At 37.6% G+C, this 19,718-nt stretch overlaps 1 protein-coding gene across 1 annotated transcript; it reads left to right on the forward strand.

Annotated features, from left to right (window-relative positions):
- The first annotated feature begins 621 nt into the window (after positions 1-621).
- On the forward strand, positions 622-16,741 carry LOC129279081 (thiamine transporter 2-like). Its single transcript, XM_064111206.1, has 6 exons — positions 622-726; positions 1,666-2,538; positions 3,585-3,724; positions 7,895-8,087; positions 9,313-9,454; positions 10,020-16,741. Exons 2-6 carry the CDS (start codon positions 1,697-1,699, stop codon positions 10,287-10,289), a joined length of 1,587 nt encoding a protein of 528 aa, XP_063967276.1. The 5' UTR covers positions 622-726; positions 1,666-1,696; the 3' UTR covers positions 10,290-16,741.
- Positions 16,742-19,718: the final 2,977 nt, after the last annotated feature.

Genomic DNA, 19,718 nt, shown 5'->3' on the forward strand with positions numbered 1-19,718 from the left:
GGGTTCAAAATTTTCGGTACCTATTTGACTTCAATTTTCAGCAACCTCACTAAAAAAATCGTTCCCATGCAGGGCCCTGCTCAGTGGTGATATGTCACAGAAATAGGCTCCAATTTACTTAAAATATTCATCCAAACATCTATTTTTGTTAATCGATCATTCTAATGGAATTAGTGCAAACTATTTGTCCATCATATATTTTATAAAACCTATATAATTGCATGTCCTCCTGTGAAAAAAATATAATACATGGGGCCTAAACCCGATCAGTGACAGCTGTGACATCACACACTCGATCACACATGACGTTGATCACATTGTAAATGGGACGAGGATGTCCGTATTATATAGTGATCTCCAATATGCTCGAACTTTCCATATTTTGTTCAATTTTTCTCAAACTTTCGTTGAATTATTCCTTTTATTTTTCTGTTTAATGAAAGCTGCTATAACTTATTCCCAGGTTAAATGGCTGGGATCCTCCCGGGGATCCTACATCCCCGACTCGAGGCCAATGCCTCAGCCCGGTGCCTCAGCTACTGATTTTCGCCGCACTTATCCCTGATTTTCACCCATCCCCCCCCAAAAAAAAATGTACACTGTAATAAAAAAAAGCTTGCCATACTACTATTCATCAACAATCGTGCCGAACGATGCGTGCTGGGCCAGCCAGGGGATGGACAGATAAATTCTTTTGCTTGTTGTGATTTCCCGGTGTGTGGTGAGGTGAGTTGCATTTTAAGAATCTGATTGATTAAAAGTGAGTGTAATCATGATAACGTAACTTGAGTCGTGGTCGTGGCCGTGACGAATGATTTTCTTGGTGTTGTCGTACTGGTGTCCAGTACGACAATACACCAGACGGTGGACTGTACTGTTTCCAGAAGAAGAAGAAGACAAAGTGTGCATGCTTGCAACTGCTTGGCCGTTGTGTGGTCATGTACGGTACCGGTAATTGTTGGTGCTACGGCGGTGCAGTGATTGTGAGTTCAGTGAGGCGATTCTGTTCCCGCTCTTCCTGGCCTGCACTGCACTCAGCTCTGCATCTGAGCTGTGCATGTGCCTGAAGATGAAATCGCCACATGTGTCTTAACAGGCCCGCCGCGCCTTGTGCCCAGGCTGTGAATGTGGTGCATGCCATGGTCTGTTTGATCAATATCACCCTTTGAGTGGCCTTTGTCTTCTTTTCGAATACTTTTCTAGATCTACCCGCTCCTGCATCCTCTTTAAATTATGTTCATATTCTTTCTTTCTTTATCTTATACCTCCCGGCTTTGTTATTCTTTCCTCCTCTTCTCCTCTCATACGTACATCTGTTTGAATTGAAATCGTCTAAAAAACAGAAATTTGATAGATTGTGACAATTTGCCCGTTTGTCATGGTCAAGTACATATAACAGGAAATTGTGATTTTCTCCCCAAAATCTATCACTTTCAGCATTAGCCCAATAAAAATATAACATAGACAGATAACAGTAACAATCAATTTGTCTCCCTCTGTTGGTGATCAGGCACACTTGTTGTCATGGTCATAGGTGTGCAATGTAGTTCCTTTTCCTTCTGTTTCCTCTCCATCATCTATCACGGCATTATTTTCATTTGGAAAATTTTGAATTTGAAATGATATTGAACTTGAATTAACATGTTTATCGTATTTTGTTTGTAGCTCAGCCTCCAAATCTGAGTGTTCAGAGCTTATGACAATGGATCCTGTACGAGAAAGAAACTGGCTGATCCCAACAGCTCTGCTGTGCAGCTACGGCTTCTTGAAGGAGGTACGTCCCTCGGAACCCTTCCTGACCCCATATCTTCGTGGAGACAAGAACCTCACTGAGCAGCAAGTGGACAATGAAGTTTACCCGGTCTGGACGTACACCTACATGGTCGCCCTGGTCTTCGTGTTTGTCCTCACCGACTTACTCCGCTACAAACCCGTCATCGTCTTTGAAGGCTTAGCCTACATCGGAACCTGGTCACTTCTTCTCTGGGCGTATGGAGTGACGATGATGAAACTTATGCAGTTCATGTACGCTTTCGCGACATCAACGGAAGTGGCATACCTCGCGTACATCTTTGCAGCGGTATCATCAGATCATTACCAGCAGGTGTCCAGCTACACGCGGTCCGCTCTCCTCGCCGGAAGGTTTGTGGCGGCTGTCATCGGACAACTGTTGATTTCTTTTAAAGTTACTACATACAGGGGCCTCAATTACGTTAGTCTCGCTTTTGTCTCTTTGGGTTTTGTTATAAGTCTGTTCTTACCATCGGTTCATAAGAGTACTTACTTTCACAGAGACATGCCAAAAGTTGCAAACAGTCCCACAGAAGGTCACGTTCCCAGTGAAAACCCAACACAAAGTTCCAGTACACATACAGATGAATCGTGTCATGGAGTTGATGTTCAGTCAAAAGCACATTCACGATCAGTGAAAGAGAGAACTGTTTCTTGCTATTCATCTACCAAGCGGTTTTGCCAGTACTTGTGGACAGACTTCAAGAACTGCTACAGCAATAGACAGCTCTTGGAATGGTCTCTTTGGTAATTTGAAAACATTTTGCTTTTTGCTCATGGAAATCAGAAGGGGGGGGGGGTAGGATCAGCAGTTTATCCTGGTATTGTATATCTCCAAAAAGCTTTTTGCAAATTGAAGTAGATTTTGATCGATACATAATGATATTAATTTCTTAATGAAACTGTAAATACTTGATAAGAGATAAACTACAGGTTACTCTCTGAATTTGATTTTTAGACTCCATGGAACTACAAAATATCTGTTTAGCTTGAAAAAAAAAAATTGATTTATACAAGATGAATGACGCATGGATTTTTAAAATGATATCCAGGCAATATTTTTCATGGTATCGCATCGCAATTTTACTGATCAGAATTAAGTTGGGAGCTTTTCTTTAATGACAAAAATGCTACATGTAGTTGGCTAGCAAAATTATTCCCTGATATGTTCCCGTATTCTCATGGTATAATTTTAGTCCTGGCAAACTAATTTGACCATTAAAAGCGATTTTGAATATAGGTGGGTCACTGATATTGACTTAACTGTATTTACCAATTTGTAACACTCACAGGTGGGCTTTTGCAACGTGTGGTAATCTCCAAATTGGCAACTACATCCAGAATCTGTGGGACATCATTTTTGTCTGGGCAAACTGATTTGACTGTTAAAAGCGCTTTTGAATATAGGTGGTTCACTGATATTGACTTAACTGTATTTACCAATTTGTAACACTCACATGTGGGCCTTTGCAACGTGTGGTAATCTCCAAATTGGCAACTACATCCAGAATCTGTGGGACATCATTTTTGTCTGGGCAAACTGATTTGACTGTTAAAAGCGATTTTGAATATAGGTGGCTCACTGATATTGACTTAACTGTATTTTCCAATTTGTAACACTCACAGGTGGGCTTTTGCAACGTGTGGCAATCTTCAAATTGGCAACTACATCCAGAATCTATGGGACATCATTTTTGTCTGGGCAAACTGATTTGACTATTAAAAGCGATTTTGAATATAGGTGGGTCACTGATATTGACTTAACTGTATTTACCAATTTGTAACACTCACAGGTGGGCTTTTGCAACATGTGGCAATCTTCAAATTGGCAACTACATCCAGAATCTTTGGGACATCATTTTTACAAAGTCTGGTAATCACAGCTCTGAAAATGTCTACAATGGAGCAGTGGAAGCATTGTCAACTCTCCTTGGTATGAAAACTTTATTTTCATTATTTGATTTCTACTTAATAAAAACACACATAACACAACATTTAAAGGGGAATGAACAAGTTTGCTTTCGTGGAAAAAGAAAAATCAAAGAATAAGATCACAGAAAGTTTGAGAAAAATCGGACAAAAGATGGGAAAGTTATGAGCATTTGAATATTGCGATCATAAATTCAGCAAATGTTTGTGATGTCACATGTGAACGACTTTTCCTCTGATGGACAATAAAACACCCTGAAAATGTATATTTTTGCTCTTTCTTACGGTGATACAATCTCTTTATCCGTAATGTATTCTTTGAAAATCTGTATTACATGCCCTCCTATACAAAGCATATGATCTACTGATAGATGTGATAATACAGGCATTTTAAGGGAATTGAAAAGTAATGGGAAAGTTGTTCACATGTGACATCACACATCTTTGTCGCATTGCCAATGGGAGGATCTACATTACAATAATGATCTAAACTTCAAATGCACATAACTTATTATTCTATCAATTTTTCTCAAACTTTCATTGATCTATTTCTTTGATTTTTCCGTTCTTCCACAAGCTATCTTGTTTCAAGGGTTTCATTTTCCTAGGAGAACGAAAACCTTGAATCAAGATAGCTTGTACATTATATGAAAACAGAAAAGTCAAAGAATAAGATCAGTGAATGTGTAAGAATAATTGTGCAAACAAAGAGTTATGAGGATTTGAATGTCAAAACTGCTGAATGCTATAGATGTTTCTATAGGCAATATGACCAAGATTATGACGTCACACTAGTACAACTCTCCCCTTTGCACACTACCCCAAAACATCTACTTCTACTCATTCCAATGATAGTAGAAACTGTATGTCCATTGTCCACAATATATTTTATGAACACTACATGTATATAAAATGTCCTATTAAAAAACCTACTCTAATCTGTAAAAAGACTTTATAAAAGTAAAAATTGGAAGTAAAATAGGGGAGTGTGAAATCACGCATAAATACAAGTTTTCTGTGTAAATGTTGCATAGAAGCCCGCATATTAAAAACCTTTTTTCATGATATTGCTTCTCACTATGCAACACAGCTATCCAAAATATCTTATAAACGTACATTAATTATATAGCAGGAATTTTTTTTAGGACTGCAGAATTTATTAAAAGTATTTCTGACTGATCAAAACTGATAATTAAATTTGAAAAGTAATACAATTCCAACCCCTTCTGTTAGTTTTATATATCCTTGCAATCAGGTGATTGTGTGTTTGAATTCCACGGTGGACTACGTGTAGCATCCCACATTTATAGCAGTATGTCAATCCACACTTTGCCACTCTCCACCCAGGTGCTAAAATGGATACCCGGTAGGATGTGAAGGTCTTTGTAGCTTGTGTAGCACTGTGTGCACCTCATTAACAATTGGCTGGAGTACTCCCCAGGGAGTGGAGGATGTGCATACAGTATGTGGTGTGTTTGGTGTGCGATAATGACTGATTGAATCTGGAGAGTGGCAGATGTATGTTGTAGGTTAAATCGCATTACAACCCGGTGGGTGTTTCATGAAAGTTGTCAGCACTGACTAAATTGTCAGTGCTGGCAATTTCAGTGAAATCCTTGGTTTTGATTGGCTTAGAGGCGCTGGCCTCTGACTGTTGCTATGCTAACTGTTGGAGAAAGACAACCTGTCAGTGCTAACAACTTTCATGAAACGGTCCCCTGGTGACAGGCAGTGTTGTAGTGCCTTGATGCTCGGCCTTGGCCTTAAGGCGCCTTAAGGCCTACTTTTTCAAAGCCTTGGCCTTGAACATTCAAGCCTTGGCCTTGAGAGGGCCTTGGCCTTGGCCTTGAGGATTTTGAGCCTTGAAATTTCAAGGCATTTTCAAGGCATTTTCAAGGCTTTTTCAAGGCATTTTGTTTTTTGTACTTTCATTTGTTTTTAAATAATTAAGTAATGATAAATGTTACTATGTTATTAGTAATTGTTCTGTATATTCAATGGCACTACTTCCATTCAGCAGTAGTAAGTGTACTAACAGTGCCATAAATTGTGATTATCACCATCATCAAGAATTATCATCATATTCATGTATGTGACAAAGAAAACAGTAATGATGAAAAATAGCATTATTTATTGGTAACGTGTTGTAATCATGACTAATGATGATAATGATGGTAATAATCATTATGATAAAGATTACAGTGATTTGATGACAGGAATAATTCTGACAGATCTGACAGCTAATTTTGACAACAATTTTTCATAAAGAATAATAACAAGGACTTTCATTGTATTATTTCCTTTGGCCAAGAAGAATGTTTTAAGTATTAATGATATTCTGAAAAGATTTGGTAAACTTGAACACAATCTTCAATTTTATCATATCCAAATGGGTTATGTCAATGGCATGATGAACCAAAAGTTTTGAGGGGCCAAGCATGGCATATATATAGAGCAAAATTTCTGCCAAAAAAAGTTGAAAGCAATTGAAGTGAGCGAGCAAAATTTTTCACCCTCTTACTATAAGAAAAGCTAATTTTTGTGATAGATTGTGACAATATGTTAAGAAAATAATATCACATTTACTCCTTCAATCCATATTTTATTGTTCGAAATAGACACCAGAAATGAAATACTCCTAAAATTTGTTTTGCCCAATTGATCGTGGGCCCGGCAGCCGCTGTGCAGCGCCAGATCGACAAGGCTCTATCCCTTTAATTATTGAACGCCAAACAGGGTAGCAGCAACTTCCATCTTTAAACGTCTTTTGGTCTGACGCGGCCGGGGTTTGAACCCCCGACCTCTTTTTTTTTTTTTTTTTTTTAGTAAATTAGGTTCGAAAATCGCCAAATTTTGGATCGCGCTTGCATCATTTATTGTTTAGTACAGTATTAATCCTATTCATGGTTACAAAAATGTTTAGAATTTTCAGGTTAGAATATCACAAATATTTGGTTCGCGTTCTGCACTTGCATCAATTATTGTTAGGTACATGTAAGGTACTCAATATGTTCCTGTTTACAAAAAAATGTTTAGAATGTCCAATTTTCAGGTTGGAATATCACAAATTTTTGAGCTCGCGCTCTGCGCTCGCATTATTTGATCAGTGAGTTATGTATCATATTTATGAGTCACTAAACATGCTAAATGCAGTCCTTAACAGCTTACTTTGCAGACCTGTCAGTATATTAAAAATTTCAGTTCGCGCTTAATTCTTAGTTAGATGCACATCTTTTTCATGAGTACAAAAACACCCCGGAATATTTAATTCTTATGTCACAATGTCAAAAAGTTTTTGCTTATGATTCGCGCTGGCAACATCTCGCAATGATGTCCTTTTAAAAGTGATTAGCCCTGTAATTGACCAAACATCAAGTTTTTCAACTTCAAAATTGATTTTTTTTTAAACCACTAAATCAAAATATCTGTCTTATCAATGAGAAATCACTAAAAAGGCTTTGGTCAACTTAATTTCCACAAAATACACAACTACTTCACGTAGTTGATAATCTCATTTTGAAAACATCTGTTTGCACCAAATGCCAATTTTGACATATAAGTATCCTTTTTGGTTTAGACCCCCCCCCCCCCCAAATAAAATACGTTCTGCCGCCCCTGTCCCAGGGAGTGGAGAATGACATACGTTGAGAACGGGCACGCCAGGATCAGATGACCGTGGTAATAATAATTATTGCAATGTAAATCACATAAAAAATAATAAATTATAATAATAATTTAATAATAACATAATAATAATAATTATATGTACAAAGGTAACTATATTATTATTTTAAAATAATGTCTAAATCTACCATGAAATTATTTTTGTTTTTCATGTACAAAAGTCAAAATTTTTGCTCGCTCAGTTCGCTCGCTCTCACCTATTAAAGTTTGAAATGCCTTGGCCTTGGCCTTGGCCTTGAGGTTTTCAGGCCTTGGCCTTGGCCTTGGGTTTCCATGCCTTGGCCTCAGCCTTGGGTATTGAAGCCTTGGCCTTGGGAATTAAAGCCTTGGCCTTGGCCTTGGCCTTGGAGGTTTATGCCTTGACTACAACACTGGTGACAGGTTGCCCAAAAGGGCATAGACTGTGTACATGTATATCTTGTATATAAGACATGTATGTCTTCAGCATCTTAAAGTCACCAGAGTAAACTTATATGAATTATTCTCGTAGGTGCTCTGTCGGCATTCCTGATTATGTTTCCTAAGGTGAACTGGGACCGTTACGGAGAGCTACTTCTCGGGGTGGTTTCCATCGTGGATGCCATATTACTCTTAATAATGGGGTTGACCACCAACATCTGGCTCTGCTATTCGTTCTATATCATCTTCAGGTCGTCCTACCAGCTTGTCATCACAATAGCAACGTAAGTTTTGGAGTCTCTGTGATAGTAATCAAGGCTCGACGTTAGCAGTGGCGAAGTGCCACCAGAAACGTACCTCGGGCAACTGTTATTGAAAAATGTCAAGTTTTTGTGGCCCGATATTGGCAACCAAAAGTTTTTTAAGGTGCGCATTTCCCAATTTTGCTTGCATTTCAGCAACTTTCTGCGACACTGATTGTTAGCCAGTTTCTTTGCAGATATTTTATTTGATCTACACAGAGACACAGAGTCAGCATACAGTAGCACACAACAATAACTTTGGCGAACCCTAACGCGTTCATAAGCCATGAGCTACACTTTGCAAGAGGGCTAGTTATAGGCATCTCTTCTCGGTTAAACACACAGGGGTTTTGCATCATGTAAACAATGCCTGAAAATCACTTTCCCTCTGGCCGATGGGAGTGTAGACCTTGTGTAAAATAGATATGACGTGACCATTCCAAATGTTCCTTTGACAAATTGATTTTTTTTTAATCTGGCATTCATTTGAGAAGTACATTGAGGAAAAGTTTACTGATGTTAATGCTGTCATCTTTGCTTTTGTCTTGGAGAGCAGATAATAATCATAATAATTATGGTTATTTATATACAGGTAGGCGCTATACACAACAGCATCACTGTGCTTACAATTGTCAGACATAGAATATAGAAATAAATCTTAAGTAACAAAAACATATATAAAATTGTGTACATTAAAATTGAATCACCAATTTGTATTCTCAGCTGCGCCAGGTGAGCCCTGGTGGCGTCTTGCTTGCTGCTCCGTTCACCAACAATTTAAGGGACAAGCCCGGTCAGCATCTCATTCACAGAAGCTCTAGTATAGCACTTGAGGCCACCAGGCCGCAGATGGGTCAGCCAGTCAAACCAAACAGTGATAGCAAAAATGATAGCAGATATGCAATTTCAGTGGCTGGATCGCTTGGCAAGAGGATTGAAACACTTCATGGTTTCAGTTTTCTCTCTGATCGATCAGTACATCAATCACGCATTGCTTCCCATGATAAAAGCTTAGATGATGGGGTAACCATCAACAAACTTTCCCTCTGTTCTTTCAAACAAAATTGGTCTAGCATTTTGCCAAGGGAATGGTCAAATGATAGACTAATAATCAATCAGATTTCTTATCCCAAATTTGCAATTGAGTTTAATCTTAGTTGTTACTTTGCCCTGCATGAATTACATATACATTTTTTTCCCATTTTAGATTCCAGATTGCAAAGCATCTGAGCTTAGAACGCTATGCATTGGTGTTTGGATGGAATACGTTTGTAGCTCTTGTTCTTGAGACCATTCTGACTCTTATTGTGGTGGACTATAGGACTCTAAATCTACCGGCTGATACACAGGTAATAGTAATAATATATTATGATGATAATCATAATTATACAGGGATGCCAGTTTTCAGGCAAAAGCCTGAATTCAGGCTCTGGTAATTTATTTTCAGGCCATAGTTTTAGCATTTTTGTGTACAAAATATTGTATTCTAGGTGATTTTCAGGCCCTCTGATCAATTCCAACTAGCATCCCTGATTATACTATCATTGTTCATTATCATCAACATCATTGTCATAATCGTAAGAAATGTCATTAACATCGTTATCATCATCATCATCATAATCACATCATAATCGTCATCATCATTTTCATCATTATCATTTTCATCATTATCAATTTCATCATTATCATCAGCATTATTATCATCACTATCATCATCATCATTATTATTTCAATATCATAATTATCATGGTCATTATCATTACTATCATAGTCATCATTTATCATTTTTATGTTGGTGTGAATAGACCCTCTCGCTTTTGAGAAGTAGCTTTTGAAACATTTAACTTGAATTTTTACCCCAGAGTGCATGCCTATCTGCGCTATTTGAAGGACCTATTTTTATTAACTTTACAGTTCCTGGTATACGGTGGCTACTTCTATCTCCTCGGCACAGCCTTCTGCATCAAGGCAGTCTACCAGGCGGGGCAGCGGGGATGCAGGCAGACCCTCTCGTGTTGCCATGGTGACAGTGGGGCGTGTCTGGAGCTCCATCAGAGAGTACCCATTCAGGATGGAGATGGAGACGCCGGAGGAAGGAGGAGAGAGGAAGAGGAGGAGCAGGAGGAAGGAGCCAAAGAGATTGATGAGGTGAAAGGAGGAGATACATTGCAGTTGGTCCAGTAAAGGAGGAGGAGGTAAATTGTCTGTGCATATCTTGACCTGCAGAGCCAGTATGAGCCAAGAATGTAAGCAGCTTTTTCCCGCATTTATGTATATATATATATATTTTTTTTTTTAAATACAGTAAATCAATATTCTTGATATATTTTGCAGTAGTGTTGTATTGTGTGTGATCAGTGGAGTTCTGGGCCCCGTCTTACAAAGAGTTACGATTGATCCAATCAATCATAACTCTATGGAAATCCATCAGTGTCATAATTTTTTCTACAGGGAATTCGCACAATCTCCTTAAAACCCTGAATCTTCAAGAGAACGATGAATGTATGAATGTGCATCATATCTAGAAAGTATTTTGAACAAATTTGCATTTTCAGACGTTGACGTTGCTGGCCGTCCATATTTGTGATTGATCGGATCGATCGTAACTCTTTGTAAGACGAGGCCCAGTTATTCCCGTAAGCCTTGTACGTGTAAACGGACCACCCCTTTCCAGTGGGCAATGGATCAAGAGAAGGAATAGAAAGTGATGGTTCCTCAAATTCCAACTCTTGCTCCCCAATTGGTGCAATTTAGGGTGCAATTTCTAATTTATGATGTTTCTTAAGTGATTCAATTTGTGCTAAAGCCAAGGTAATAATATCCATGTTCCTTGCAATGGCATAAAGATGTTATAATCATAATGTAATGCGCCATACAAGAACTGTTTGTTATTGTTTATATTATTTGACCAAACATATTTGATTCTGTGAATTAGTGCAACTGGGGGCTTCTATTTGATGCTCTTTTCTATGATCAAGCCTTTGTCTATGTTGCGATCAAATTTTCAAAGAAATTGTAATAGCATTTGGTATTAATGTTCCAACCTATAAAATCTGTATGATCAAAGTTCCGAATAGTGGTATGAATGCCAAAATTCCAGTCCATGTCAAGCCTTCCTGTAGGAGTGAAAGCAAATTACGTTAAACTTCAAGTAAAATTATTTTACTTGGAACTTGCAAATATGTGTTTTGTTCAAAAGTCGTGCCATTCCGAAATTAATTAACATTTCGAAGTGCATGCAGACCAAAAATTGCCCCAAAATATGAATTTGTGTACAAATCCAATGCAAATAGTGTTTTAAGCCAAAATTCATGTATGTATCATGATTTTTCCTAACTGATATTGATTAAATCAATGAATTTCATTTTTTTATTGGTCAACATAAAGTCCCCAACAATATCCATTGAAAAAAGCATTCAACAAAATGGAGAAAAACAAGGAAATGCATATTAGAAAACAATAAAATACATTAAAAAAGGAATGTGATATTGAAATATTTAAAAGTACATTTGATTTGAATTATGTAAAGAGTATGTGAAAAAAAACCCAGCATTTTAGGGGCATTATTTAGTTAATTAGTGCAAACTCTTTTATTTCATGTTTAAATTGGCATGATTAATTTGCAATGAGATTTTTCGTTGAATTTGATCTTGTAGATTATGCCATGGGTAACGTGAATGCCAATTTTTATCGTGATCGCGCGACCGACGGCCGAGATCCCCCCCCCCAGTCTTCTTAGGCGTCAAAATCGCCCAGTCTATTTAGGGTGTATAAGGAAACAAAACCCAAGGAGTTACATATATAACACTGTGAATCTCTTGCCATTGATGTGTATTTATTTCAAAATATTCTTGATATTTGCACTTTTTCTTCAAACAGTCAGAACTTAATTTTGAATAATTGGTAGAAAATAGTATATGGTGGCTACATGTATTTGAACTTTGTAGAAAAAACAAGAAAACAAGAATGTTAAAAACATACTAACATAAAATTTTGTTTCTTTGCAAATATCGAGGGATTGCTGTTGTAGAGAGGAGCAGGGAATTGATCATTCATTAGGAATAATATCAAGAGAAATCATAAAAGCAACATCTAGTTACTGTACATGTAATGCTTTAAGAGCAAGTATACATAAACTACAACGAACAGGGGTTTGAACTGATAGCTCAGCAGTTGTATTCTATATGTATATTGTTTGTCAATTATTTGTGCCGTCGAATTTGAACCAAAATTTGTTGATCTCAAATACCACTTCGTGACCAAGTCGTTCTCTTTTTCAAGGCCTTGTTGGCAAAATTTAGTTATATTTCTATGAAGATGCATGCTCTCGGGTACATGGTTGTCTAATACATGCATATATGGGGAAATGTCTCTACTACAATATGTATCTTAGTACAATGAAACCCCATGAATGAGCCGACAACTGAAACATATCAATGTCATCACTTTACAAATTTTGTTTCATGTTTTTCAAATGAATAGGGATATCTTTCCATAATGTTTCCAATTTTTCAAGTTTGGGATGAGATGGTCTTTGAAAATCACGATCTATCATTAATTTTCTTTGCTCTGGCCCTCTGAAAGATCAATATTGAAATTTTTTGAAATACGAAATTGCATGGGCAAACAAAGTGGATTAATTCAGGAGCCACAGCACTCGAGACCAAAGTCAAAACTGATATAGACTCTATTATCAAATTTTTGTTTTCCTATAAAACGGGACCTCACGCACGCACTGTCTCCATCAAATAAAATACTACCCCTAACCCAATCCAAGGAAACATGTCGTACAAATCATGTAGTTAAGTAGTGAATGGATATCAGCAACTCAATCAGAAATATGCTTACGAATTTCGACAAAATAAAAAAGTTTGACTTTGATTTTCACACACATCATGGCCATACAGAGCACAGCACTGAACATTCGAAGCAGCTAAGCTAGGGCTATGTAGCTATCACGTCGCTGCGTATTGCCAAGGAAACAACGGTCAAATGGCTGGAAAAAAGTGCAAGCAATTCGCGGTCTATCGCCCCTCGCCCTTGCTAGCGCTAAAATAGTTGCTCAAAATTTTCAGAGTAAAGAAACTTTACCGATTTGCATTATTTATTCGTTATTAGTAACCTTTCTTACTATCATTTACAAGTGAAATCAAATAGATTATACAGTTTAGCACGAGACATTCACATATCAACAAGCAGCGGTCTGCATACAGAGACTACGCTGCTACACTTATTTGTACACAACGTAATCGAAGCAAACTCACGTGGCTGTGACACTCACATTTTTGTGAACAAGCTACAAAACATGTACTTTTTAGAATAAAGACAGGAATAATCATACCTCTTAACATCTAGTCTGAGCTGATCTCTCTTCTCTAGATGATGTAGCAGAATTAGGTCCCGATGAAAAGAAAATAGGGACAGCGTCTTCTTCCAGGATAACCCGCGGTTTGGTGCCCATCAATTTCGCATTAAGACCGACTTCGTAGTCAGACCCCAAGAAATGGTTGCTGTATATCTGATCATTTTGAGTCCATTGGTGTCCTTTTTGTAGGAATTTTTCCACTCTCACCGCTGCTACCCATTTCTTAAATGCCTCTTGTCTTGTTTTAGGATTCAGAAATCGGCGGAAAGATTTCCCTCCACTCTTTTTTCCTGTTATATCATTGCAGCCGTAGGCCTGGCAAAACACCATGTTGCTCGGTAAATTGCACAGTGAAACAATGGAAATAGGTCGTCTGCTATCTCGCGCGAGGGGTCTCTCCAGCTCGAAGTTGTCTGTGGCCTACGTCATACCTTTGCTGGGGGTCTGCTAGAAATGGTGACTTGCATAAGCAGCAGAGGACAATTGAAAAACCTACTTCGAGGGATCGTAATCTTTCAATTACTCCAATTTCGCTGAACCGATTCGGATGAATTTGGTATCAAATTAATCAGAATAAAACTCTTCAGTTGAAAATGATAAAGAAATGCCAGGGTTGGATTCCCCTTTTACAAATAAAATCCAATAATTTATTTTTACAACATTGTTTACAAATGAAATGAATTGCTGCAAATTATTGCATTTCTCAATTCGTGTCCGAGATGAAATCTTGGCAATATTATCTTTTTTATGAACAAGTTACAAAACATGTACTTTTTAGAATAAAGACGAGAGCAACATACCTCTTTACAACTAGCTTGAGCTGATCGCTCTTCTCTTGATGATGCAGAAGGAGTAGGTCCCGATGAAAAGGAAAATACAGATGGAACAGCGTCTTCTTTCAGGAGAACCCGCGGTTTGGTGCCCATCAATTTTGCACGAAGATTGACTTCGTAGTCGGACTCCACAAAATGGTCGCTACATATAGTATCTGGTCATTTGGAGTCCATTTGTAGCTTTTTTGCAGGAATTTCTCCACTTTCACCGCTGCTGCCCATTTCTTAAATGCCTCTTATCTTGTTTTAGGATTCAGAAATCGGCGGAAAGATTTCCCTCCACTCTTTTTTCCTGTTATATTATTGCCACCGTAGGCCTGACAAAACACCATGTTGCTAGGCAAATTGCACAGTGATCCAATGGAAATAGGTTGTCTGCTATCGCGTGCGATGGATCTGTCCAGCTCAAAGTTGTCCATGGCCTACGTCATACCTTTGTTGGGGGTCTGCTAGAAATGGCGACTTGCATTAGCAGCAGGCGACAATTGAAAGACCTACTTCGAGGGATCGTAATATTTCAATAACTCCAGTTTCGCTTAACCGAGTCGGATGAGTTTGGTATCAAATTAATCAGAATCAAATCTTCAGGTGAAAATGATAAAGAAATGATTGGATTCCCCTTTAACAAATAAAATCTAATCAGATATATTCACATTATTTACAAATTTAATGAATTGCTGCAAATTATCAATACGTGTCCGAGATGATATCTTGGCAATGTTATCTTTTGTTTGAAGATATGAAATCAAATGGGAGTTCAACTGGTCACAAATTTGAAGGCAAAGATGTAAAGTGTGTGGCACTACTTTGTGGACGGGAACACTGAGAAACAGAGGCGTGTTGATGCAGCCAAATTTGGAAGAATCTGTTAATTTTTTTATTTAAACAAATTACTTTGGATTCAGTTGTTTGTGCACCATTGTTTTCTTGTATACAAGACCATGTTTTAGACTTATCGAACCTGTCAGAACTGCTGCAATGACACCACAGGCAACAGTATTTGGCTGAAAATAAGGCTATACCCATAATTTGATTAAGGGATTTGAGATCTCCACCAAGACATTTATCAACTGATATTTCATTACCTTCAAGTTCGATGGATTCTCTATTTTCAAATTCCTTTGTGTCATGGATATATCTTACTAGAGAAGAAAGGTTTTCAGGACATTTTACAATAGCCAGTAAATAATTACCATGTTCAGACATGCTTTGGACTTCATCAGGTCAAAAGAGTGCCACATTGACAAGACTTTGCTGACAAGTTATTCACGTTCCATCACCAGAAAATTTTACACAAATTTCCCAATTCTCAACAAGGTCAGGCTCTTGTTTCACTTTACAAACTGTCATGTCAGTTTCACTTGTATATATACCCCAAGATATTCTCCTAATTCCTGAATATCTATTGCAGAGTTCAGATCTTTTTGTCTTTTACTTACTTGACAAGCTCTTGGTAAGTGATGGTTTTTCTCGGCAAGAACATGGTAACCTCTAATAGATATTTTATGATTATCATATAGTGACTTTGGATTCACTTGAGAGGGACTCGGTGATCTCCTGAAGTGGCTGAAGCAGTTAGGCTAATTGTTCTGCAATGGAGACTTCCCGATTTGACAGATCAAGCTCATTCTTCTTTGTTTCGATTAGTAGATTAGATATTGGTTACTGTTGCTCCAAAACTGGCTTTAGCATGTCACGAGTTGATCCCCATCTGGTTTCTACGTCCTGTATCAGCTTGTGCTCGGGAACATTCAGGTTTTTTTTATGTGACGCTAAACAATATTTAGATTTCGCCGAGCGATGAACAAATTCTACAAGTTTTGAGCATCTGGCAAGTGTTGTTTGTATTCCACAGCATTTTAACCCAGCCTTCACTACTAGGTTAAGGGTGTGCCCAAAACATGGGATATTAGGGAGGGACAACCCTTCACATACAGCCTTGGTGATTTTGGAGGCTTTGTCCGTCACAACAGCACTGACTTTGTTTTCAAGAGCCCACTCTGCAAGAATAGCTCTCAAAACTTCAGAAATATGTTCATTGTCATGTGGTGGGGGGAGTTCTTTGTTTTCAAGGGTAAAACTTCCCATCTTCCACTCATCATCAGTGAAGTGAACCGTGACGCCGATGTATTGATCAGAAGCACGGCTCGTCCACAAATCCGTTGTTATGGCAACTGAAGTTGCTCGTTCGAGGCAGGGTAGGACAGTTTGCTCTCTGACGATGTCATACATTCTGGGAATGATGGTTGTTGAGAAAGGTTTCCTTGATGGTAAACTGTAGCGTGGATCAAAAATTTTAATCATATCCCGAAAGCCTTTCTCTTCCACAATATAAATTGGTCTCATTCCCGATACAATGAATTTATCAACGACCGTCGTCAATTCTTTCTGTCTTACGGAACCGCTTGTATGAGGGGTCACTGATTGGAAATGTGTCTGTGATTAAAACAGAAATAAAAAGAAATGTCTTAGAAAATATTTTTAACAAGAGTTCCATTCAGCTTAAGAAAATTATAATTGCTGACCAATAATACTTGGTTGTAAATAAATACATGTATTTTTATATAAAATGTGTTGATGATTTCAAACGTTTTAATTCTAGGGGTCACTTAAAAAATGCAACCTGTTTAAAAAATCGCAAATATAGGACAATTTTTTTTTCATTAAAAAAGTTGCTTTGAACTTACCATCGAAGAAGGTTGTGTTAGGTTTGTTCAGCCAGTTTCACTTGACTTGGTAATGGATTGTTCCGCTGTCGTTGATCGATCTTGAACTTCACTTTTTGGCGTAGAGAGATCTGCAACTTGCAGTAAGCCAGCCATTTTTGGATGGATGGGATACCTGATTTCAGTTCTTCAAAAGCGTCCTGAATTGGCGCTTCAACTGTCGCAAGACTATCTACTTTTCACTGAATATGATGGCTTTCTTGAATGCTAATAGCCAATTAGCATGGTTATGGTAGAAGGACAACTTGTTACAAATTCTTCTGGAATGTCTACGACATCTGATGCCATGTCTCCATTCATCATACTTTTGATGCCATCCAGTGAACTTTTGATACATCCTCCTCGTTCCTGTGGTCCAAGGTTTCCAATGGATACAATTTTCTAGTTGACCAATTTTCTAATGCTTTTCGTTTGTGTTTTGAAGGCAGTTCAATCCTTGGGCCAGTAGCAAGAGCTCTGTAATCAACCCTCGATGCTCTCGTTTCGAGTTTCTGCCATGCGGACCTTTATAACATAGAAAAAACAAAAGTGGATGCAAAACAATTAGCAATGAAATAAATCTGAAAACAACAATCTTAGTCATGAAATTGCTCTCTCTCTCTCAAGTATTGTTTTAGTGGAAAATAGCCTGCTTGTACTCTAGAAGAATGCACTGAAAATTTATTATAACCATTTAAATCATGTGTCATCTAACCTGTATCATTTAACTTTAGAACTGGACATTTTCTATCTGTAACTACAATAACAATTCAAATTCCAACACCTAATTTTAGAAACCTTGATCAAATCACAATGATAAAAATGATTAAATTACAGGAAAGTGACCTGACTGATTCCAATCATTCATTCCAATCACCTTTTAGCAAGAGCAGTGTCTGCATGCTTGATCATCACTGAAATATTAAAACTTCCAATAGTCATAAGTGTATATTAGTATAGCAAAATACGTCTACAGACTAAAGAATGAGAGGGGACATTTCCATCATGATTATTGCATAAAATAATATCCAAGTCCTTTGGAAGCGCATAGGGATGTTATGAAATAATGTGATACGCGCTGTACAAGAACTGTGTTATTATTATTATATTATTAAAAGGAATAGCGGTAGCAGTTTTCACAGGAATATTTATAAGAAAAGCCTCTTCTTGTGATACCTCTCTACCTAAAAGTTAATGGGGAAAAATTGGGAGATGAGATTGTCAGTGAGGTCATTCAACTCTAAACATTAAAAACAATTAAACACAATCAACAGCAATGTTCAAGGTTTATTCACATCAACATTTCACATTTTCAAAAAAACTCAACAGCTCAATACAAACAATGATATTATACAAATTTTCATAGATAAGCAAATATTGTAAAATATGAAATGTATGCCTAATATTACAAAAAGTACTAGAATGTATTCTTGTAATTGGTTCTAAACTAATGACAAAGAAAGAAAATGAGAGATGTGATATGAGGGAGCCAAAAGTAAAAGCAGAGCTTGTGGGTTGAAGGCTCCAATGAATGTGTCTACATGTAGAAATCACAAACATTAAATGTCTCATTAATTTCAAGTGTGCATCGTGTTACACTAACTTCATCAGTATGGTGAACTCATCCAAGGGAATCAGTAGCAATGCTCTGCGTTGATTTCTTGGGTGTTTTTTGCCAAAAGTAGTTGTTTCCTTGTTTTTCCAAGAAGGATGCTGTCATCAAGTCATTCTTGGTGTGTATAGTCTCCACCTGGGTTAAGAATAGCTAAACAAAACAGAGGTGAAACCATCAGGTTTAACATTAGATGAGGAAGGAATCAAGACTTCATCAAAATGTAACCCTCTGTTCATATTAAAATTTACCTGTGAAAAGAAAACCTCAGCCCTTTTTTTAGAAGAGAGCTTTACAGCTACAAAGTTGCCTTCCTGTGGTTTACTCTGTGTTAGACCTGCTGTGTTGAGCCTCAGTCAGTTTCTGGCCTCCTGCTACTTGGTTGTTCTGTTTTAAACTTGCTGATGCTTGACACTTTTGTCTCGTTCCTAGGGAGAAAAGCTCATCATGAAATCACCATGTAAATAGTACATGCATTTTGAAGAAGGAATGTGGATGTATGTAATACTGATCAGGCCATTATAAAGCTGTTCAAATAACACTTGTCAATACAAATGCAAGATGGATAAAGTTGGTTTTGGTTACACTCTTGAAGATTAGGCTTAATGTCGATTCGGCACGTAGGACTTGAACGGTGCTAAAATAGCCTGGTTTAAACCCATTATTTGTAATTTTTTCAATAAGATGCAATGATTATCTGTATCAAAAGTTTTTGAAGGTCTGGGAGTACCATCCCAATGAATTATTTGTCCCTTAGAAATGTTAGTTCTCAGATAATCAGTCAAGTGAATAATGCATGTCTTAGTCTAATAGTCATGTTGAAAACCAGACTGATATTCGTAAATTATATCTTTTCTTTAAAATATTTTTCGTCTGTGGATGATGCCAAATAAGATGACCTTCAGCCCCTTTCCAGCAACACCTTTTCCTACATGTATGTCAACGATCTTGTTGTGCAGACAATTGGGGCCATCCTTGGAGTTGTTTGTACCGACATATACAATGACGGTACCTCCTTGAACGATGTCGGCACACTCGTTGGATAGACACGTCAGTATGTCTTCGGACCTGGCACCGGGAATGGAACGACATCTCACC

This window comes from Lytechinus pictus, chromosome 16 (assembly GCF_037042905.1).
Source record: "Lytechinus pictus isolate F3 Inbred chromosome 16, Lp3.0, whole genome shotgun sequence".
In the NCBI taxonomy this organism is placed as follows: domain Eukaryota; kingdom Metazoa; phylum Echinodermata; class Echinoidea; order Temnopleuroida; family Toxopneustidae; genus Lytechinus; species Lytechinus pictus.

Excerpts from the sequence above, each read along its gene's own strand:
- LOC129279081 (XM_064111206.1), top strand. The coding sequence starts at position 1,697 with ATGACAATGGATCCTGTACGAGAAAGAAACTGGCTGATCCCAACAGCT. Across the intron at positions 2,539-3,584 it reads CTCTTGGAATGGTCTCTTTG|GTGGGCTTTTGCAACATGTG; the intron begins GTAATTTGAAAA and ends TAACACTCACAG. Across the intron at positions 9,455-10,019 it reads ATCTACCGGCTGATACACAG|TTCCTGGTATACGGTGGCTA; the intron begins GTAATAGTAATA and ends TTAACTTTACAG.